This window comes from Quercus lobata, chromosome 7 (assembly GCF_001633185.2).
Source record: "Quercus lobata isolate SW786 chromosome 7, ValleyOak3.0 Primary Assembly, whole genome shotgun sequence".
Taxonomy (NCBI): domain Eukaryota; kingdom Viridiplantae; phylum Streptophyta; class Magnoliopsida; order Fagales; family Fagaceae; genus Quercus; species Quercus lobata.
Genome location: NC_044910.1, coordinates 45,355,559 through 45,378,203, shown reverse-complemented (window position 1 = coordinate 45,378,203; position 22,645 = coordinate 45,355,559). Strand labels below are relative to the sequence as shown.

The window sequence follows — 22,645 nt, the reverse complement described above, 5'->3', positions numbered from 1 at the left end:
TTGGACTCTTCGGGCAATTACCAAATTACCCTTCAATTCCTCTCATCTCATCTCTCTGCTTTACCGTCTCTGTGCTGCTACAAACACAGCACCACCCAACTATCACCAGTCTACCACCACAATCAACAAAACACATTTCAACATTTGATAATCCAAACACAAAATCAACAAAATCAAACAAAAAATAACTCAAAATCAACACAAAACAACTTAAAATAAACTCAAACCCCATTGGAAAACCCATCCCAAACCCAACTCAAAATCAACCCAAAACAAAATCAACTCAAAATCAAACCCAAAATCCACAAAAAATCAACTCAAAATTAAACCATTAACTGAAAACCCAAAACCCAAACCCAAAATCAAAATCAAATACAAACCCATAACTCAATCATCTTCATCATCATCATCATCTTCCTTGTAGTTTTCGAACTGTCAAAAAAACAAAAAAAGAGATGTAGAGACTTTGAGGGATGAGAGAGGGGCGGAGACTTTGTGGAACACTGGAACGTTCTGGAGTGTGAAAACTAGGGAAAAAGACGAAAGAAGTAAAGAAAAAAAAAAGTAAGGGCACGTGTGTGGAGGAAGTGGAAGGGAAAAAGAGGAAAGAAGGAAATAAAGAAAAAAAAAGTAAGGGTACGTCTGTGGAGGAGAAAAAAAGAGGGGAAAAAAGAAGAAGGAAATATGGATAAAAAAAAATTAAGGGAAACATAAAATAAAAAATAAGAAATTAAAATTGAGAAATACTGTTATAATATTTTCACAATAAATATTAAGTGGTAGGTTATTATTAGTTAATATTGGTGAAAAAAAAATTGTTTAGAAAGAGAAAAAAATAATTGTAATAGTACGTTCAAATTAAAATCAGTATAAATTATCACAATATTTTCACAATACTTTCACAATAAATCTTAAATGGTAGATTATTATTAGCTAATAGTGGTGAGAAAAAAATAATTTCACAATATTGATTTAAGTATGAAATAAACTCCCTTATATATACATTGTTCTTTTTGGTAATTTACCCATCAAACTGTCACTTTTATAAGTACTAGCTAAACACTCAGTTTTTTCAAAAAACATTTTTTAATAGCTTTTACCAAATACTCAGTTAAAAAAAAAAAAACTTTTTCATATTGCACTTTTTGAAAACCCACTTTTTAAAAAAGTTAAGAAACAAAAAGCTGAACCAAACTCAACTTAATTAATCAACATAGTAATTCTACAGACTGTTGTCACCTACTGGCCCAACTAGCAGCTCGTGGATTGCTTACTACAGCTACTAGGTCTGGTGTTGGAGATGGAGAGCACTGGAGATTTTGGCCACTGCTGTAGGATAATAGAATGTCTAGTTAGCTCGGCTAATAAAATTTGTTATTGAGTAAGAGAATAGGTTCAAACTTTGCCTATATCAAAAATCAGTTAGTGTCTTAACCTGATAAAGAGCAATTATCATTGAGCAAACACTATAGGTTGATATTCTATAATGTTTAATTTTAAAATAAAAATGTTTCGATACTTTTGATGTACTAATTCTGGTTGTAATTCAGCCTGCTTTGGTATCCAAAAACAAAAATACTGATATATTTCATTCACTGAATGAAATTGATATTGATTTTGAACATTAATGCCAGGGTACCCTCTGGGCTTTTGACACTGAAACTGAATTCACTTTAGTTGGGCTGGAATTAGCTTAGACCAAGCTGCCATAATAAATTACTGTGATATGTACACGGTATACCCCCAAATTATAGACTGAGAAAATGGAGAACGTTGCAAGATAGCTTGCTGAGGGGATCTCATGGCAGTCCAGTTTTATTTCAAGTGCAAAAAGTATACTTGGACTGCATATTGGACCAGATTCAATATAACCGGTGCTAGTTCAGCCCAAAACAAATCCAATTTGGTAAACGTTTCTTCCTATTGAAAACTCAAAATTAAGATCGTACGGAACATTAAATGAATGCTGATTGTCAAAGTACGATAAGTGAATTATTATAAGATCTGTATAATTACTCTTGGTAGTTGATTCAGCCAAAAAAAAAAAAATTACTCTTGGTAGTTGGTAGTTGGTACCACCACTCGAAATTACTTTACTTTCTAGGCCTCAATTAAACAGGAATCTAGTCCTTCAAAAAGAGAGGTACCATTAAGCTCGAATCCAATGTTTATCAACATGAAGTTGGGAATATATATATATAGCCTAATTTCATACTGATGTAACAAGCAGTGTTGGAAGAAAAGAAGGTCCAATTGTTTATTATTGTGCATCAATCCATAATGGAAAGTTTCTTTTCAACGCAACAAAACAAAACAAAGTGGCTGCTCCTCTATATACTTAGACATTAAGAAAGGACTTTCTATTTTGTTTGCTATCATAGAGGCAGCCAACTCTGCCATTGTTAAATGGTTAAAAAATTCAATGGGAGCCACTAATTAATAACAGAGATACTTACCTTCGTGGTAGATTCCACACCAAAGTCCAACAAGCTAAAGAAAAAGTGGAAGGCATTAAAAGACAACAAGAAATCAACTATCTTTTTGTAAAGTATAGCAACAAAGCTCATCTCCCACGACCTGATAAAAAAGGCAACCCCTTAATCAACCCACAAAGAATGGCAGATCTTATTGAAAGTCCTGAAAAAGTCATCTAAAGGAACTATGGGGTTTCCTTTTGTCATCAACTTCCACGAGCATTTTATGCTTTAAATCCAAACTTATCATGATTGTTTGGAAAAGTATTTCAAACCTAAGCCAGTTTATAAATGTTTTTTTTTTTTTTTGGGTTGAGAAATCACGCTTAAATGTGGAGTTTTGATGGGATCCGGAGCAATAGTGTTGATATGATCCCACCCAAGAGAGAAAAGATGTAAACATTAAGTTTTCATTGTTAGATCACAATCTAGCGTGATGTTAAATTGTTAATTAAGTAATTCAATAAATAATTTAAACCTTCTCGAAGGAAGAAAAAAAAAACTAATTTTCAAAATATATTATAACTAAAATTACCAAATAAATATCTCAACTCAATAAGAAATAGATTAATTGCATACAATGATATTGATATGTGGAAAGCTCTCTCTTTAAATGAAAAAAAAAACTATGAGACTAACTTCGAACTAGTCTCATATGTGGAAAGCTCTTTCTCTTATGTGAAAAGCTTTGTCTCGGGTTACAATAATTGGTGGCTTTAGTTTACTCTTAGAATTAGCTATTACGATTAACATTCGCTCATAGAGGATACTAGCACCTAACTTGAAGAAACCTTCCCCCATCTCCATCCCTTAAAATATGCCCCATTGGACTGGGTTGGGATAGATGGCCATCCATCAATTGAGTATGGTCATCCCAATGAATCAATAAGTTGTCAATTATTAATGTTTAAGCTAATAAGTTTTAAAATGGTCATCCCTATGAATCGATAAGTTGCCAATTATTAATGTTTAAGCTAATAAAAACCGGTCATCCCTATGAATCAATAAGCTGCCAATTATTAATGTTTAAGCTAATAAGTTTTAAAAGTTTGAAACATCGAAATTCATGGTGAAGCGATTAGGATATTAAAAAGTGGAAAGTTTTAAATTCAAAATATTTGGGAGTAACTATGTAATCCTATTTTGGAGGACAGCATGATTCTTTGAGTGAGGGCTGAAATTTGTTGAGTGTAATCTTTTGTTGGGAGGATGGGCATCCTCCTCAAACTCTTTTGGCTTTGTCATATGTAAAAGACAATTCTTGCATCTTTTGCCAAGCTGAGTGAGCCAATCCACTATCGTGTGAAAATTTAATCGTTTCTATATTTAGACCCTTCTATTTATACTTTGTTTTTGTTGTTGTTTTTTTTAATTCAATAGTTATAATAGGGGTACGAACTTTCTCAAAAAAAAAAAAAAATAGGGAGTATGAATTTAAACTTTACATATTTTTATCAAAAATACAAAAAATACAAAAATACGGAGAGATTTTTTTTTTTCTAAGAAAAAAATACGAAGAAATACTAATTAAACTATAACGCTATTAATTACAACATTCTTTTGATAAGACCTAAAACTCAGCACCATTTGCAAATATAATTTCATCCAACCAACTAATCGGTACATCCTTTTGATAGGCCCACCACAATCATATATAAATGCTATGGTCTTTGATTGAAGGGCAGTTACAATATATATACAATATTATTACTGTTCACCACACTTATGGCATAGAATTATAATAAATGATCCATCATGAGGTCCACAACATCAAATAATTGTATACTATGAAATATGAAATGGATTTTGTCTTCTAAAATTTTATAATGCTTTCTCACCTAATATATTCGTTTTTATTTGGGTGCATACGATAATTTTTTTGGTCATAGATCTTATGTTGACAGTGCTAGAATGTCTGTAATATCATACTATACTCGTTTAAAAATTAAAATAGGAACTTTTGACTAGTGTCCAAGTCATGTGACTCCCAAATTTTGGCATTTATTACTTCCAAGCTATCCCTAGCGATGGTGTGAATGCATGAACGATGTTGTGTCCATCTACATCACAAAATGTGTATTAAGGGACCATTAGCCAAAATGTCATTAATTATTTTTAGATAAATTGAAACGACGGTTGGGTTCGGTAGGAGTTGGTCAAGGGTAAAATAAATCTTCATGTCAATTTCAAAGCATATACTCCGATACATACAAGATTTTCTCGAGTCAGATGCCTTTCAAATTTCTTTCTAAAAAAAAAAAAAGAGAGAGATGCTTTTCAGATTTTAAAATCTTATCCATAAAATGCATCAATTATTTTCTGGCAATAACTAAGTCTTCCCTAGTCAACATGAGAAAGATGTTGTAATTTGTATGCAATTATTGTTACATATAATACCATTCTGAGGATTTAATTAAAACATTTTTTATAAAATATATTTTTAAACTTTACATTCTTTAAATACACTTATCTCTCCACACAAAAAAAAAAAAAAAAAAAAAAATCTTTAGATACACTATTTTTGTGAACTTTTCAATTAAATTTTTTTTATAGCAACAAGCTAATTCTTTTTTTTTTTTCTAAAAAAAGCTAATTCTTTTTTTTTTTCTTTCTAAAAAAAAGCTAATTCTTTTTTTTTTTTGAGAATAAAAAAGGTGACTCATGTATGTTATCAAATCCGACCACATCCCACAGATACATCGCCTGTGAGTACCACTAGCACATAATGGTGCCCACGACTTGGACTCCACCCATGCGCATCAGTTTTTTTTTAGAAACCAAAGTCCAAACCCCACACCTGTGGGGTATGAGGACTTGAACCTACACTTGGCACAACCAGCAAGAAGGGGGCAACCACTATGCCACATTAGTTGGTGGTAAGCTAATTCAAATGTACACTAATATAAGGGTCCATTTGGCTGGAGGAATGGAAAAGTGGAATGATAGAAAATTAACAGGAGAATGAAAAAGTGGGAGGATATAAAATATTTAGTTTTCACTCGTGTGTTTGGTTGGAGGGGTGGAAAAGTGAAAGAGTGGAAAACTCTTTTATTTAGTTGAAAATAAAAGTGGGAGGATAGAAAATATAGTTTATATAAATTGACTATTATACCCTTATTACATAATATGTAAGAAATAGATTTATTTGTACTTATTAAATAATATAAAATTTACCACATTATATATATAAATTATTATTATTATTATTATTATGTAAAAATTACAATAGTGTACATATAAATTTAACTGGGCAAAATATTTTGTAACCAGGGTATTCCTATATTCACTATTCAACTAGTGAATATAACGTGGGCAACAAATAAGCTAAGCAGTTTAACTGGGCAAAACTTATAAATCAAAACTTGCACTAATAATTTAATTGGGCAACTGGGCAAATCAACTTGCACTGATTTATATATATCAAAATTTGCACTAATAATTTAACTGGACAATTGGGCAACAAAAACGTGGTTAGCAAATTTACACTCATTAAATAAGATGAACAAAGAGATGAATAAGCTAAGCAATTTAACTGGGCAAAACTTATAAATCAAAACTTGCACTAATAATTTAATTAGGCAATTGGGCAAATCAATTTGCACTAAAACTTGCACGGATTTATATAAATCAAAACTTGCACTAATAATTTATCTGGGCAAATCAACTTGCACTAAAACTTTTATAAGTCAAAACTTGCACTAATAATTTAACTGGGCAATTGGGGAACAAAAAGTGGGCAAAAAAATGTGGTCAGCAAATTTACACTCATTAAATAAGATAAATAAAGTGAGGGTATCTGTGTAAAGTACATCATTCAGCACATTTTCCTCTCCATTTTTCTTCCAAATTGGGAGGATAAAAAAATGTAGGCCTGGAGGAAAAATTTTCCTCTCCATTTTCTGTCTCTCTTATTTTTTCTCCTGAATCAAATAGTGAAAAATGTAATTTTCTACACTATTTTCCTTTCCCTATCTTTCATCTTCTCTGTTTTCATCCCAACCAAACATACCCTAAGCTAAAATCCAACAGTATTGTAAAGTCATAAATATCTACAAGAGCGTGGAGGATAAAACAGTAGTAGTTATTCACCTTATCAAAAGATTCAAAATCAATAAAAACCAACACAATTCAATTACGAAACAGATTGAAATTCTTATCAATTAAAAAAATATAATGAAAATTAATATGTATAAATATTACTCCTATAATATTATGACTAATAAAAAAAAGAAAGAAATGAAGGAAACAATGAAAGTGGTGATGTGATGTAAACGGCCAGTGCAAATACTAGTGGTGGTAGCCCACATTAGTATAATCCGAATCTCATTCGCAAACACATTATTAATCTCTACTAACTTCGAGGCCACAAGAGCGACCACTTTTGTGGGTCCTCCCTCATTTGCCAACCCCTACTCTTTCCCAAATGAAACTGCCTGTTACTGTGACTGTGACCCAACCATAGTCCAAACCAAGACTCACTACTCACTCTCAAACGCACACACTCTCTCTCTCTCTCTTTCTCTCACCAAATGGCAAATCATTCTTTCAATTCCAAAGATCAAACACACACACACGTTCTCTCTCGCACTTATCCAGCAAAACCAACATACATTCTATAATCTTTTACTTAAAAACAAACAAAAAAAAAGAATCAATTCTGTTTTCATTTTTTTTTTTTAAATATTGTTAGTGACTCTGTATTATTAGTTGGCTTTACCATTTTCCTTGTTACTTTATATCTGTAGCACAGAGTGGCTTTTGTTTGCTCTCTTTCTTTTTGCACCATTTCTATGGTTATCAATCTCTTAGTTTAGCTAGCTTTTTTTCACACCCATCATGGAGATTAAGCCTCTCCAATTATCTTTCTTCTTCTTCTTCATTCTTCTTCTCTTGGATGCCTCCAGAGCTCAGATGCCAGGTACTCTTTCTCTCACTCTCTATAACTTTCTCTTATGTATATTTCTAACCAAAAAAAAATCCTTTTTTTTTTTTTTTTTTAAATGGGTTTGAATTACTCTGATCTTTTTATTGCCCTGTACATGAATTCTAATCTTGCTTCAACCGTCAATTTGATATCTGTCTTTTTTTTTTTTCTTTTTTAAAATTATAAAGAAATTTTTTTTAAGAAATTTTTTTCACTTGGGTGTGACTGTGACTAATGGCAATGAACAATTGGAAGGGAAAGTTACAATCTTTACAGCCCTACTCCAAGGAACTAACAACAAAACGAAAAAAAAAATTGATGAACTGGGAAATTTTAGAGCAAAGAAAAACACTAAAACAGTGACTTTTCGTCGTTTTGACTTTTGTGGAGGATATAATAAATGATGGAAAACAAGGAATTTAAACCATAATAAGTCTTAATTGAAAGGTAAACACTTCAAACCCTGTGCTTAAACAACTCCCTCAAAAGTCAAGAACATATCAACTGTACTGTAGTAATTACATTAATATTGTTTCCTTAATAACCTACAACAACCTAAAACTTTGACCTTTTTAGGTAGTCTTGTAAGATTTGAATTGCATTAAAATATCACATCTTTTATTAATTTTTTTGCCAATTAGGTTGATATGAATAATCTGCATGCTTATAAGTGGGTTATGAATTGAATTTATGAGTCACTTTTTTGGAATGTTGTGGGAAGTTTGAATGTTTGATCAATCCGGTTTGGGTGGTTGAATATGTCCAAGTCCTGTTAATTATCAAGTAAATCAATAAGTTAAGATCCTAATCCATTTCCATTGAACTTTAGAATAATTTGCAATGCGCATATATATACATGTGTGTGTGTGTGTGCGCGTGTGCGCGTTAACTTTGTTTGCCACTATTACAAGAGATGAGTTTTTTTGCTATACAAGATTTATTTCAAGACAACATTGATGCCGCTCCTATTTCTGTTCTTTTAATACATCTTTGTTGATAATTGCATAAGGTTGTCCCAATTAGGTGATTTTTATACTCACTGAATTGGCTTTCAGATTTTGCCTGTCATGTGATAATTACATTTGTTAGAGAATAACAGTTCCTCATAGAGCTTTTCTTGTAAAAACTTCATGTAGGAGTTTGGAATCACTTTTCTTCTACATTAATGTTTCTAACAGATTTTGTCTTTTGACTCAGGTTTTGTCAGTTTTGACTGTGGAGGCAAAGAAAATTTCACAGACGAAATTGGTCTCGAGTGGACTCCTGACATTAAACTGATTTATGGAGAAACAGCTGGTATATCTGTTGCAAATGAGACACGCAGGCAATACCGGACCCTGAGACACTTCCCTGCAGATTCCAGGAAGTATTGTTACACGCTTAATGTCATAAGTAGGTCTAGGTACCTTCTGAGAGCAACATTCTTGTATGGTAACTTTGACAACAACAACGTTTATCCGAAATTTGACATTTCCGTTGGGGCGACTTACTGGTCCACAATAGTCATTTCGGATGCTAGTACTATAGAGGTCCGAGAGCTAATATTCCTGGCTTTAAGTCCTACAATCAGTGTGTGCTTATCCAATGCTACAACTGGGCAGCCATTTATATCTACTCTTGAGCTCCGACAATTTAATGGTTCAATTTACTACACAGATTATGAGGAGCTGTATTACCTCAGTGTCTCTGCAAGGATAAACTTTGGTGCAGATAGCGAAGCTCAAGTTAGGTATGCTTAGAATATTTGGTTAGAAGTGCCTAACAGCCTGCTATTTTGAATACATGGTTATCTGAACGCATTTTAAAATAAATAATATACACGAAACAGTATGAGAAGAAAACATTAAGATACTAAAGCCATTGTCACGCACATAGATGCTGAACACCCCATTAAGGGAATTTTGAGGTAGGAGAGGGTTAGTAGCTACACATTTATTATTTGAAGTTTTTTCCATATTATGAGATCTGATGACTGTATCTTTGTTATTCTAGGTATCCTGATGACCCCTTTGATAGAATATGGGAGTCAGACTCTTTGAAGAAAGCAAATTACCTTGTTGATGTTGCTGCTGGAACTGAAAAGGTGTCAACCCGAAAGCCAATTTATGTAAACAGTAAAGAGGTACCACCTCAAAAAGTGATGCAGACAGCTGTAGAAGGCACAAATGGGTCATTAACTTACCGGTTAAATTTGGATGGTTTTCCTGGTTTTGGATGGGCAGTCACCTACTTTGCAGAAATTGAAGATCTGGATCCAGATGAGACTAGAAAATTTAGACTAGTCCTTCCAGGCAATGCTGATGTAAGCAAGCCTGTAGTCAATATCGAAGAGAATGCTCAGGGAAAATATCGTCTTTATGAGCCTGGATTTACCAACTTATCCCTTCCCTTTGTATTATCTTTTAGATTTGGAAAAACATCTGATTCTAAAAGGGGGCCTCTTTTGAATGCTATGGAGATAAATAAGTATCTGGAGAAAAATGATGGTTCTTTAGATGGTAAGTATAACAATGGTTCCTTGAGTATACATTGTATGGTTTTTTTCTTGCTCTTGAGCATTGTTCTTTACCATGAACTTCCATGAGTTGCAGGAGCGTCTATTGCAAAAATAGTTTCATATTACTCATCATCTGATTGGGCACAAGAAGGTGGTGACCCATGTCTACCAGTTCCATGGTCATGGGTGCAGTGTAACTCGGATCCACAACCAAAAATTGATAAAATGTAAACTTTTAGGCCTTTTTGCGGTTTTATCTCATCAATACCTAATCAGTTTTGCTTTGTTTAAAGTTAGTCCCATACATAGATGAATACAGATGTCACTGATCTAACCTCAATTACTTTCTGTCCCTGGTGCTTGGCAGTACTTTGTCTGGAAAGAACTTGACAGGGAATATCCCTTCAGACTTTGCAAAGTTGACCGGTTTAGTTGAGTTGTAAGTTTAGTACCACATTTCCATTTTTCTGGAGGGTCATAATTGGTTTCCATGATTAGTTCCACTAGTATCGATGACCCTTGAAGCATCATAATCCATATGTCTTTTGGTTGCAGGTGGCTTGATAATAATTCATTGAGTGGTCCTATACCTGATTTTACTGGATGCATAGACTTGAAAATCATGTAATCTATCATAAATTTTTCTCTTTATCATGGGTTTTAATTAAAAATTTAGCTAACCACAATCTTTACCTTGTATAGACATCTCGAGAACAATCAGTTGACGGGTGAGCTGCCCTCCTCTTTGATGAACCTACCAAATTTGAGGGAATTGTAAGTTATCACAATTTCTATATTGGTTTATTTAATGCCTTCCAATTTCAAAGATTCTTTACCTTAAGTTGATGCGTTAGAAATTATATATGTTATGATAGATCGTAAGAAATACTCCATATTTGTATTCATTCTCATTTATTTTAAGTAAGTGTTGTCATTCTGTTTGAGCTGAAGATCTTATATACTTGATGCGTCTGGTGGTTGCAGGTATGTGCAAAACAATATGTTGTCAGGAACTATGCCATCGGGTCTTCTCAATAAAAACTTGATATTGAAGTGAGTGTGACTTTTTGCAATTAAAATTGGGATTCCATAAATTGTGACATGTTAAGAAAGGAGAATGTTATTGACATGTGCACATATTAAAAAAAATTTAATCTTAAAATGTATGACCGCATTGCTTTGGAAATGTTAGCAATTTTTAACTAAGTTCTCTAGAAAATGAAAATGGTCTTTGGAACATGAAAATGATACAGTTTAAACCAAACAAGGTCACAATTGCAGTCAAATGGGTTTTGTTAGCATGGTTTTAGACTGAGAGGTCTAGATTTGTTTAGATTTTTTAGCAAGACTTTGCTTATGGGTGGCCACATAAGTAATTATGGAAGTAATAAGGAATTAGATGTCATTTTAAGCTAATTTTGTCTAAGAGGGATACCCATTTGTTGAACTACTTTTAACTTTTCCTCCTCTTTAAAAGTTTGTTGTTTTGGAGAAGATATCATTGCTTTCAACCAAATGGATAATGATAGGACTCGATTTTTGTATATTTCTTCTTAGCTGAAGATAACATTGTCTCTATGTTTCTAACTGTGGAAACTAAATTGACTTTGAAGCCACTGCTTCATAGTTGTGTTTAGATAAAAACATAGCTATATTCAGTTTATGTATTTTACTCCACAGTATGGTTTAGATTTGTTTTTGCATGCCAAAATGTTGACTTGAGATCATATTTTCAGATTCAATATGAATGTTGATATCTACATCCTGGCTCCTCCAATGCCTTTTTGTTCATCTTGTTATTCATTGGCTTCTTTGCTATCCCCTTTTTTTGGGGGAGTTTTTTTTTTTTGGGGGTGGGGTGGGGGGTGGTCTTTGTATGTGACGTCACCCCTATCAAGGGTGGTGATGCAGGATGGGTAGAAAATAGAGATAAGATGAAAAGAAAGAGAAATTGTGACAAATCTTCCCTACCTCGAATTTACTTGAAAACCTTACGCTTCAAAACCTAAGGGTGCTTCGAATGGCCAACAAGAAGAAAAACATTCTCTAATCAGAAAATTCATATTCAAATTCGACAGCCTCAAACTCTTCCTGGAGCCTCTTTTTAGTAGGCTTCATGGATTACATTAAGCCACAATTACATCCCATAAAATCCTCAACAACATTAAAGATCAAATTCTAAATTCAAAAATAAAATAAAACCAAATATCTCAAAGAAAATCTAAAATAATTGATTTTGAAATAGTTTTGGTGCTCCTTACATCATACTCCCTTGGTTGGAGAAAACTTGATCTCAAGTTTTGAAGTGCTTGAGGATAAGAATGCTTGTACTTGAGCATTTCAAAAACACTTGCAGTACATCCAACTTCGCTTAGAACAAAGAAGCCTTTTGTTCCACCATATTAAATATGTCTAGAATGATACAAACAATCGGTGGAGTAAATGATACAACCTTATCTTGCTCTATAGTAAACACCATCATACCAAACTTTCCACTTCCTCCATTATGTACATCCTCTAAAATTTTGCTCTTTAGCTGAGTTTTTGCCTCGTCAAATAGTGACTCTCCAACAAATTGAATCAGGTCTACTGCATATGGTTTTGGCTGTATTAAGTGTACATTTGTTGGAGCTTGTATTTCTTTTTTGGCACAAAATTTCGGTGCCTCAACACTATTGTCCCTCATATGTGAAGCTTATTGGGTAGTTTTTGGGTGGAAGCAATTATTTTGTTAAGTCAGGTGTTATTCCTTGCAGTTTTGTGAGCTAGGTCCTGGATGGCCTTCAGTATGTCTTCCAATGATATTGGGTGGACTTAGGGCTAGAAACTGTAAACACTCATCTCATCTTTTTCAAATTGTGCCACATAGCCAGTAAGCCTATTCCACTCACTCAAATAGTCAAATTGTTTCTTTGGTCTACAAAGTAAGCTTGATAAGATTTAGGCAAGCATTTCTTTTGATATGATTAGAGAACATATATTTTGCATAGTTTTTCTTTCATTTCTTCCCAATCAGTCTGGGGCGTTGTCCCTTCTAAGGCGAAGGTTTTCAATATTGTGCCAATAATCTATAGCTGAACATATCAGTTTCATCTTGGCAAACTGAACCTTTTTTGCATTTGACAAACCTATTTGTTTAAAAAATGATCCATCTCATGTAACCACTTAGTGAAGATCCGTTGGTCTTGTCAACCATCAAATATTGGTGCTTTTAATAATGCTGGTTCATTAAATAATTATTACAAAAATTTTAGTTGGGCTAATAAACTAAAGCAATTGGAAATCAAATACAAAGTGCAACAAAGAGTACCCAATAGACTGTGGCGGGTCTGCTCGAGTAGTGGTGGTACAACCTTTCCAATGAAGCTTGGTGGAAGGTCACAACAGGTGATGGAAGCTGTGATGGTCTGCAGTGATGTGACAGGTTCTCAGCTGGCGACTATGAGTTGCAGTAGTGGTTGTTTGGTGTTTCCTGGCGTAATTGGTGGGTTGCCAATGCACCGCATCAAGAACGTGGTTCTTTGATGGCGACTAAACTGGCCTCTGGTGCTTGGGTGGTGAAGGAAGAGTGGATTTGGGTTGTGGGTTTGAGTGGAAGATCTCGATTGGGTTTTCTATGGGATTTTGAGTATGGGTGTACCTATATGGTCAACTGTTGTGGGTGAGTGCTGTGAAGGAGGTTTTGGCTAAGAGTCTTGTAGTGATGGGTTTTTCAGGGATGGTGGTGGGGTTTTTACTCATTGGTTTAGTAACTGCAACTGGATGAGGGAGACCTTTCATCAAAGGCCACACTGGGCTTTGGGTTGGAATTGAGGGAATCTAGGTGTGGAGTTGTAGTTGAGTGGACTTTGGGTGGTTGACATGAGTGAAATGATTCTTTAAGATTGAGAAGTTTGGATGGATGGAGGATGGGCTCTAAAACTGATTTATGACTGTGGTCTGTTGATTGGATTGAGGTTACTCTCCGATACCAAATTTGATGCAAGACAGGGTAAGAAAAAATATAGTTAAAGGAAAAGAAAGAGAAAATAGTAGAAATCCTAAACTTCACTGCCTAGAATTTGTGTGAAAACCTTACACTTCACCACCAAAGGGTACTTGGATTAACCACCAAGCAAGAACAACGTTCTTGAATCAGAAAAGTCCTTTTCAAATTGTATTGTCTCAAACTATTCCTAGAGCCTTTTTTAATAGGCTTCAGGGATTACATTAACCAACAATTACATCCCATAAAATCCTCAATAACATTAAAGGCCAAATTCAAAAAGAAAATAAAACTAGTCCAAAATTCAAATATAAAGTCTGGTATCTCAAAGGAAATCTGAAATAAAAATTTTTGAAATAATTTTGGTGTTCCTTGCATGTGCTTGTCGATCCAACCAAGGGATGCCCAAGAGGGCTGCCTTGGCTATTGCTTGCCCTCAAATTTGGATTGATTTCCAAAGAATGAGAGTTTTTTGGAAAAGGAGGTTATTTGCCCCATGGAGGCAGGCATTGGGCATGCTAGGGTGCCCAGGGGCAACTCCGCATGCACGCCACACTGCATCGCCCCACATCATCCTACACTTCAGCAAAATTGGCCGAATGGGGAGCTTGTAGACCGATGATGCCGAGGCATGCCGTGAGGCATGTGCTGCCCGCCACGATTGCAGCAACGATGTCTCCAAAGGCATAACCACAGCCTGGGCTTGGGCTACCGCCGTTGCAATCCGCATCGCCCCACATCGTCCTACACTTCAGCAAAATTGGCCGAATGGGGAGCACGTAGGCCGATGCCAGGAGCACACAGATGCCGAGGCACGACGTGAGGCGTGTGCTGCCCGCTACGATTGCGGCAACAATGTCTCCACGGGCATAACCACAGCCTGGGCTTGGGCTACCGCCGTTGCAATCCGCATCGGTCCACACCTTGAGTCGATTGGCGGACTGGCTGTTGTCATTCCACATCCAACCTAGGAGGTTGAGGATATAAGATTTGGACCAAGAAGGAGGCAAAAATTAAAGGTGGATTGATGATTAGATCAGCAAAGGCATGAAATGTGGATGGAGATCTTGGTAGGAGAGTGATACTTGTGATAAGAGCACCCTTAAGGTATTGTAAAATGCATTTGACAGCTTGAAAATGAGTTGTAGCCGAAGCATGCAAGGCAGACTTGGTCAGCCAGACTTGGTTGACCAAGTCGCACCAGTGGTGAGTCTCAAATATCACAAGGTACCAACAATGTTTTTGTAGAGTAGGATTAGGTAAGAGAAAGCCATTGGATAAAGCTGTTTTTGGTCCAGAAACAATTGGAGTGGTACAAGGATATTAGAGCATATTTATTTTGTGCCAAAGAAAGGTCAGGAATGAGAGGCCTAAATTCCTAGGAGGAAGTGAATATTGCCTAATTAGACCTAGTGAATTTAGTGCCAAGAGATGCTGACAAAGTTGGTGAGCATAGAATGGTTGGCTCCTATAAGGATGATATCATCAGCATAGAGAAGGAGAATAAGGGAGCTATTGGAGAGTGTAAGACAAACATGGAACCATGCAAGACTGATGAAACCATATCAGATCAAAAGGAAATAAAACAGTCAAACCAAGCTTGGGAGGCTTGACACATACCAATCATACCATAAATAACCTTAAGTCAACAAACATGTGTAAGATGACTAGCATGAACAAAACTAGGAGCTTGTTGCATGTAAACTTCTTCATTAAGGACATTATGAAGGAAAGTATTAGTAACATCAAGTTGATGAATGGGCTAGTGGATGGTAATGGTGATAGAGAGGATAGTATGAATGAAGTGGGCTTAACAATAGTACTAAATGTATTAGAAAAATCAACATTGGGGAGTTGATACAAACCTTTTGCCACAGCTTGTATTTTACATTGTTCAATAGTGCCATCACTATCACTAAGGGAGAGTTTGAGGTGTTAGTTGTAGAGGTATCAATGGTGGGGAGGTGAAATGTAGAAGGTTGAGATGAAGATTTTGTAGAGCATGATGAGGTGGTAGCAATAGAAGAGGGAAGAGTGGTGGTAGAGCAGATGGGTGGAGGTGAAATGGTAAAAGAAATGATGGAAGGATGTGGTGGTGAAGAGGTAGGGGTAGACATCTTAATTATCATTGAAAAGCACATGATGAGAGATATAATCACAACCTACTTGAGAATCTAGACACTGATAGCGTTTGTGGATGGTGTTATACCTGACAAAGGCTCAAGCCAAGGATTTGGGGCTAAGTTTGTCTTTTCTGTATTGACACAAACATGGAAAACAATCAGTTAAATACTTGAAGGATAGAGAAATCTAGGGAAAATGCAAAAAGAAATTCAGCAAGAGAGAGGTGGTTAAGGACTTTGTTGGGAAGGTGATGATGCAGGCAGTTGGAAAGGCTACAAGCCAGTATTTTGTTGGCATTTGTTCTTATGGGAGATCAAGGAACCATCCAATTCAACCCACATTCTCAATCTGACTGAAATTGAAGGTTCATGTATCACATGTGGGTTTGGAAACAGAGAGCAAATCTTGTTTGATGTGAGGAACAACTAAAACTTCTTGAAGAGATAATGAAGATTTGGGGGTGGATAAAAGAACCTTCCGTTATGACCGGTATGAATAATGGGCAAACATGTACCATCTCCAACAAGATCTTGATTATTGCCACTGGATAGTTGCACATGTTGAAGAAGAGTGGGATCATAGGTCACATAAGAGGGGGCGCCTGAATTTGAAACCCTTTGAGTTGGTTGAGGTGGTGGTGACTGTAACATGGAGACCGGTAAAGGTTTTGATGAAGGTTTCTGCTGTGACTGGCTGCATAATGATAATGACACTTGTCTACGGTGGGTCATGGTGTGACATATTTGGCATTTCATAGAGATGCACGATGGATTCAATGTATGGTCTACAGGGAAAGGTCGCACAGTTTGTAGATTTGGTTACTTGTGCAAAAGTGGTATTTGGAGTGAGAATATGAAATGGTTGTTGGGGACTTGAGGGTCGACCACTATTGTTGAGGCTTGTTCCGAAATTTTTGTGTGGAGAAAGGTCCTGAAGTATAGAGTATCGTAGCATCTCCCAATGGGAGTGGAGCATGGGTTGTGTGAGAGTAGTTTAAACACTGTTCATGGGTCAGCAAGTGAGATCATATTTTTAATGATGGTGATGGTTTCAAATCGGTTTTCAATAGTAGTGATGAATGGATCAAATAGTGGACCCGATCCATTCAAGGTGTATGTAACAAGATCAATATCTTTGATCTTTTCACCAATGGGAGTGGAGCATGGGTTGTGTGAGAGTAGTTTAAACATTGTTCATGGGTCAGCAAACGAGCTCATATTTTTAATGAAGGTGATGGGTTCAAATCGGTTTTCAATCACAGCGATGAATGGATCAAACTGTGGACCCGATCCATTCAAGATGTATGTAACAAGATCCATATTTTTGATCTTTTCACCAATGGTAGTGAGCGAGTCTACATGAGATTTTGTATGTTCCAGGTAGTTGGTGGTGGTGCGGTCCCCTTATTTGCGTGGGTTCTTGCTGCAAGGGATATTTTCTTGCCAAGGATTGATGTTCATACAAATCAGCAAGAAAATCCCAAACAGCTTTTGATGATGACTATCCAAGAATTTGTGTAGCTAATCCAATGGATAAGGTGGCACCAATTCCACCAAAGCAACTATTGAAAAAATGATCAAGGTTTTGCCCTTGCAAGTATTTTGGATTTGGTTACTTAGTGTTATCGGCTGATTTTATGGTAGTGGGTGGTGGTGGATGACTTCCATCAACAAATTCAAGGAGATTTGTGTTTATAAGAATGAATTTGATTTGATCGGACTAGATGAGATAATTGTTACTGTCGAGTTTCAGGGACTCAGATATGGCTATGTTGTGTAAGGGTAGATTCATGGTGTTTGATGTAGAGGAAGCTGCCATTGGTGATTGATGTGGAATTGAAGTTATTTTATAGAAGCTTGATAGATGATCATAAAGACTCTGATACCATGAATAAATTGAAGAGTGGTGTTTTGTTTGGTGAAATGCTTTATGCCTAATGATGTGCATTCAGCTCATATAAGTGTTGATCTCATGATATGCCTAATTACATTAATGGGTCTCACCTAACCTTGTGGTACATGCAAATAAAGCTGATAAATTACCAGGTTTCCCAAAAGCTTTAGCTTTTAGAAATTTGTGAATTTAATCATTTAAATAATTCTATTATTCTAAGACTCCTCATGTGTGGGCCTAGACTCTCCCTAAATAAGTGTGGCCCAACATGTGGGATTTTACTTTTTAAATGGGAGGTAGAGTGGAGATAAGATTTAAACTCAAGACCACCTACTTTGATACCAAGATAAACTACCACTTGTCTCAAAAGCTTAAATTGTTAGAAAAAAAAAAGGTGGATTTAATCATTTAACCATTATTCTAACAAAATGATACAAGAGTAATGTTAGAACAAAGATTTAAATTAAATCCCTTAAAACATTAGCTTTGACTTTTTCTTTATTGGTTTGAATGGTGCCCTTGTTTGGAGAGTTCATCCTTTGATTGTAGGTTTCTGTTATTAATGTGTTTATAGATTTAGTTCTTTTTTGTTTTTATAATTTAATGTGCTGTATCATATGCATATATGTGTGTATTATACTTTGATTCTAGCTCTACCATTGATTTGAACCCTTACATTCTACTTTGATTCTCCTCAGCTACTCTGGGAACATAAATCTTCGAAAAGGGAGTAAAAGTGGGAGCCACATGAATATAATTATTGGGTCATCAGTTGGGGCTGGTGTTCTATTGATAGCTACTATTGCCTCATGCCTATTTATGAGCAAAGGGAAGAAAAGGTATTTTGAGCAAGGTATGAAACTTGAGAAATCTTCACATTTATCTTATTTTAAAAAAAAATTACAGTTGGTTCAACAAACTTATTTTGATTTTGTTATAGACCAACTTGACCATTCCTCGCCTGTTCAAAGACTAGCATCTTCCAAGAGCAAAGCGCACACAGAAGCTGCATGTTGCTTCACTTTCTCTGAAATTGAAGATTCTACAAGAAAATTTGAAAAGAAGATTGGTTCTGGAGGATTTGGAGTTGTATATTATGGGAAAATGAAAGATGGAAAAGAAATTGCAGTCAAAGTTCTAACCAGTAATTCCTTCCAGGGAAAGCGAGAATTTTCAAACGAGGTAAGTTATCATATTGTTTGAACCTCTTTCTATATTCTGATATTGTAGTCACATTATCTTGACCTATTTATAAACTGGCGACGGTTCCTTCATTACTTTTTTCATGTCAAATTTGAAATATAAACTAGTGGCATGGGACTGTTGCAAATTTGGCCATTGAACTGGAAATAAACTAAGTGAAAGAAGGGAAAGCCCTATCCCATTCTTTTTTCTACTGAATTTTGTACCCTGTCCAGAATTTATACCAACTTTGTCACTTGTAATTTTATCTAAATCACCTTGCTTTTGCTTCTTTTTCTTTGCAAATTCTCTTTTGACAAATTTGGTGAAACAGGGAGATTTGAAACTTCGATATCTTCCATTATAGCCTTTCTTGAAGTTAAAAGTGTTGATTAATGAAATTGTTTCTCTATTCTTAATAAGCCCTGTTGCATTTGGTGGGATTATATGTGCTAGACACTAAAAACTAGTTCTTACGATTTTCAAATTCTTGAATTTGATCTAGGTGACTCTTCTTTCAAGGATACATCACAGGAACCTGGTACAGTTTCTTGGCTATTGCCAGGAAGGAGAGAGATGTATGCTTGTTTATGAGTTCATGCATAATGGTACTCTCAAGGAACATCTTTATGGTGAGCTCACGTGTTTCTAAATGAATCAATATTATTTTGAAAGCTCAACCATGCATAATATTTCAAGGCCCATTAACAGGTCACAAAAGTATTAATTGGTTCAAGCGACTTCAAATTGCCGAGGATGCTGCAAAAGGTTTTTAAGCTAACTTATACTGCTGACAGAAATCTCTCCTCTATAAGCTTGTTGAAATTGATTCATGTATTTTCATGCTTGTTTAGGGATTGAATACCTTCACACAGGCTGTGTTCCAGCCATTATTCATAGGGACTTGAAAAGCAGCAATATTCTTCTTGACAAACACATGAGAGCAAAGGTTTCAGATTTTGGTCTTTCTAAACTTGCAGTAGATGGAGCCTCTCATGTCTCAAGCATAGTTCGGGGCACTGTAGGTTATCTGGATCCCGAGTAAGGCTTTTCTCTGTCTTGCTTAAATTATGGTGTTCTTCTCATGATCAAGTAAAGCATCATTTCTGTTGCTTTAAATACATGTTGCTTCTGTTGTTGACTTGTCATTTAAGTATAAAATGGGTGCCTTTATTTTCTTTTTGGTGAAACTTTCTATTTCTTTTTGCTTACTACAAGTAGGCCAGGGATGGGGGGTGGGTTTGAATCTAGAAGTGCCACTGAGCCACAAGGGGGGGTGGGGTTCAAATCCAATAGTGCTACTAAGACACAAGGCTCTTGGCTGGTGGAACTTCCTATTGATTACTCATTTGTGTGACCTTTGACAAGAGTCTATACTTATAAACAGACAAACAAACGAATAGAGATAGGTTGTCACTGTGGACAAAGTTGTGGTCTCTAAATATTCATAAACACGCGCTGCTGCAGGTGTAGCTGTTTGGGGCCATTATCACTCCTTGTTGTATTTCTTTCTTTTCTTTTCCTTTTTGAACTAATTTATCAATACAAAATATTGTCTTAAACCAAAATATGTAGCAATCCCTGTAACAAACCCTTCTTGTTTGAGAGGGGTGGCTTCACCTGTTGTATCATACACTTTCTTAGATCAATCGGCTACCATAGTGTATTAGATCATATCGAGATGATTTTCTTTTTCTTTTTTTGGGTGTTTCTCATGATATGCAGGTATTATATCTCACAGCAGTTGACGGACAAGAGTGATGTCTATAGTTTTGGTGTCATTCTTCTTGAGCTGATATCTGGTCATGAAGCAATATCTAATGAAAGCTTTGGTGTTAATTGCCGTAACATAGTCCAGTGGGTAAGTGTGGGTTTTCTGGTGAGGCTGGCATTGGGACATATAATAGAATTAAATCCATCCCCTAACTAATCATTTTTTGTTGAGCAAGTAAAAGTAGTTGTCGCGTTTATAGATGCATTTTACTTTTCAACATGCAAATCTTATTTCAGGTTTCTCTTCCCAATTTTGTTGTCTTGTTTCTGGGAAAGGTTTAAATCATTGATATAATTAAGCTACCTGGTTGGTGAAAAGCATGGATCATTCATACAAATTATTTAATATAGAAGTGAAATGATTCACCACTCTTCTTTTTATTATATTAATTAACTAATGATTGTTTCACAGGCAAAGTTGCATATTGAGAGTGGGGACATTCAAGGAATCATCGATCCCTCACTGCACGAAGAATTTGACATCCAATCAATGTGGAAGATAGCAGAGAAAGCTCTGATGTGTGTCCAACCTCACGGACATATGAGACCGTCAATTTCAGAAGTTCTTAAGGAGATTCAAGATGCAATCACAATAGAAAGGGAAGCAGCAGTGGCTGCAAGAGAGGGAAATTCAGATGTGTCAAGGACTTCTATTCATTCTTCCTTGAATCAGGGTTCCATGGATTTGGGTGGTACTGACAATTGCCTATCATTTGATGAATCCATTGCACGGCCTGCTGCACGATAGCTCTCCTCCTTCATGTATAAACACAAAATGGCTTCTCTTTCTGGTGGGAAAAAAATTCTGATTTTTTGTTACAGCATGCTCACAATTTTCTTCCCCAACAACACCCCCCCCCCACCCCCCCCCCCTCCCCCCAAAAAAAAAAGAAAAAAAATCCCATTGATGTGAATTTGTAAGTTTTGAACTTGAGATCACATTCCTTATTGCTGTAGACTGTAGAGTGGTTTTTCGAGTGTGAATATCTTAGTTCTGGTAAAAGTTTCTACTTTTCAGGGATAAGTCTATCAATATCCAAATATGCAACTCATGAGTAATGAGCTATGAATTATCTGGTTTAGTTATTGAATGCAGTTGGCTAACATAGACACCACATTTCACAACCATCAAAATCCCCCTCTTTTGTGTAAATTAGTGTTAAAGCGTGAAATGGTCATTTCACATGCTTTGAAAATTTTGTATATTTTTTAATTGAAAATTCTGTAATTGATTTATGACTACAATCCATATCATAATGGCACATGGAATTTGAGGGAATAATGATATTTTTCTAAGATAAAATCAAGGTTGTAACCAAGGTAATATTAAAATTTAAAAGAAAAATTAGTCAATGATAGGTCCTACATTAGATATGCATGCATGGAACTAAATTAGTAAACTTTATTTTTTAGAAAGAAAAAGTAGCTAACTTTGATTGGTCCTCGAAGGATTAATTAAAATTAACAGTCATCTAAAGGCTTGATTCTCATTATTTCAGATGTAAAACAATTATAGACATGCAAACATATGATAATCTTTAGAGATAATGGAGTTTCTTGAATTATTAGAACAATTATTTATAATAATCTCAATAATAATACATTATTATCTTGATTTCTTGATAATGTTAAAAGTTAATTTTAATTTGGATTATCATTGAAAAATATTAGAAAATTAGAATAATGTCGGATAAATTTAGAAAATCAAGAAATATAAGTTAAAAAGGCCTTGGTCGGCACTTTGACCAAGACCGAAGTGCCACTCCTAGCTCCTTGAGTGCTGTTTGGCATTT

General features: G+C 35.4%; 1 protein-coding gene across 3 annotated transcripts; it reads left to right on the top strand.

Moving 5' to 3' along the window:
* Nucleotides 1–6,923: 6,923 nt before the first annotated feature.
* On the top strand, nucleotides 6,924–21,922 carry LOC115953907 (probable LRR receptor-like serine/threonine-protein kinase At1g67720). Of its 3 annotated transcripts, XM_031071731.1 has the most exons (15): nucleotides 6,928–7,392; nucleotides 8,596–9,127; nucleotides 9,391–9,896; nucleotides 9,990–10,122; nucleotides 10,263–10,334; nucleotides 10,451–10,519; nucleotides 10,598–10,669; nucleotides 10,880–10,948; nucleotides 18,596–18,750; nucleotides 18,838–19,079; nucleotides 19,585–19,711; nucleotides 19,791–19,847; nucleotides 19,934–20,120; nucleotides 20,805–20,940; nucleotides 21,265–21,922. In XM_031071731.1, the coding sequence occupies exons 1-15, from the start codon at nucleotides 7,311–7,313 to the stop codon at nucleotides 21,598–21,600; spliced, it is 2,775 nt and encodes a 924-aa protein (XP_030927591.1). In that variant the 5' UTR covers nucleotides 6,928–7,310; the 3' UTR covers nucleotides 21,601–21,922. The 3 variants fall into 3 exon arrangements, with proteins under 3 accessions (XP_030927590.1, XP_030927592.1, XP_030927591.1); XM_031071730.1 differs by having other exon boundaries at nucleotides 6,924–7,392; nucleotides 18,596–19,079; XM_031071732.1 differs by lacking the exon at nucleotides 10,880–10,948 and having other exon boundaries at nucleotides 6,926–7,392.
* Nucleotides 21,923–22,645: the final 723 nt, after the last annotated feature.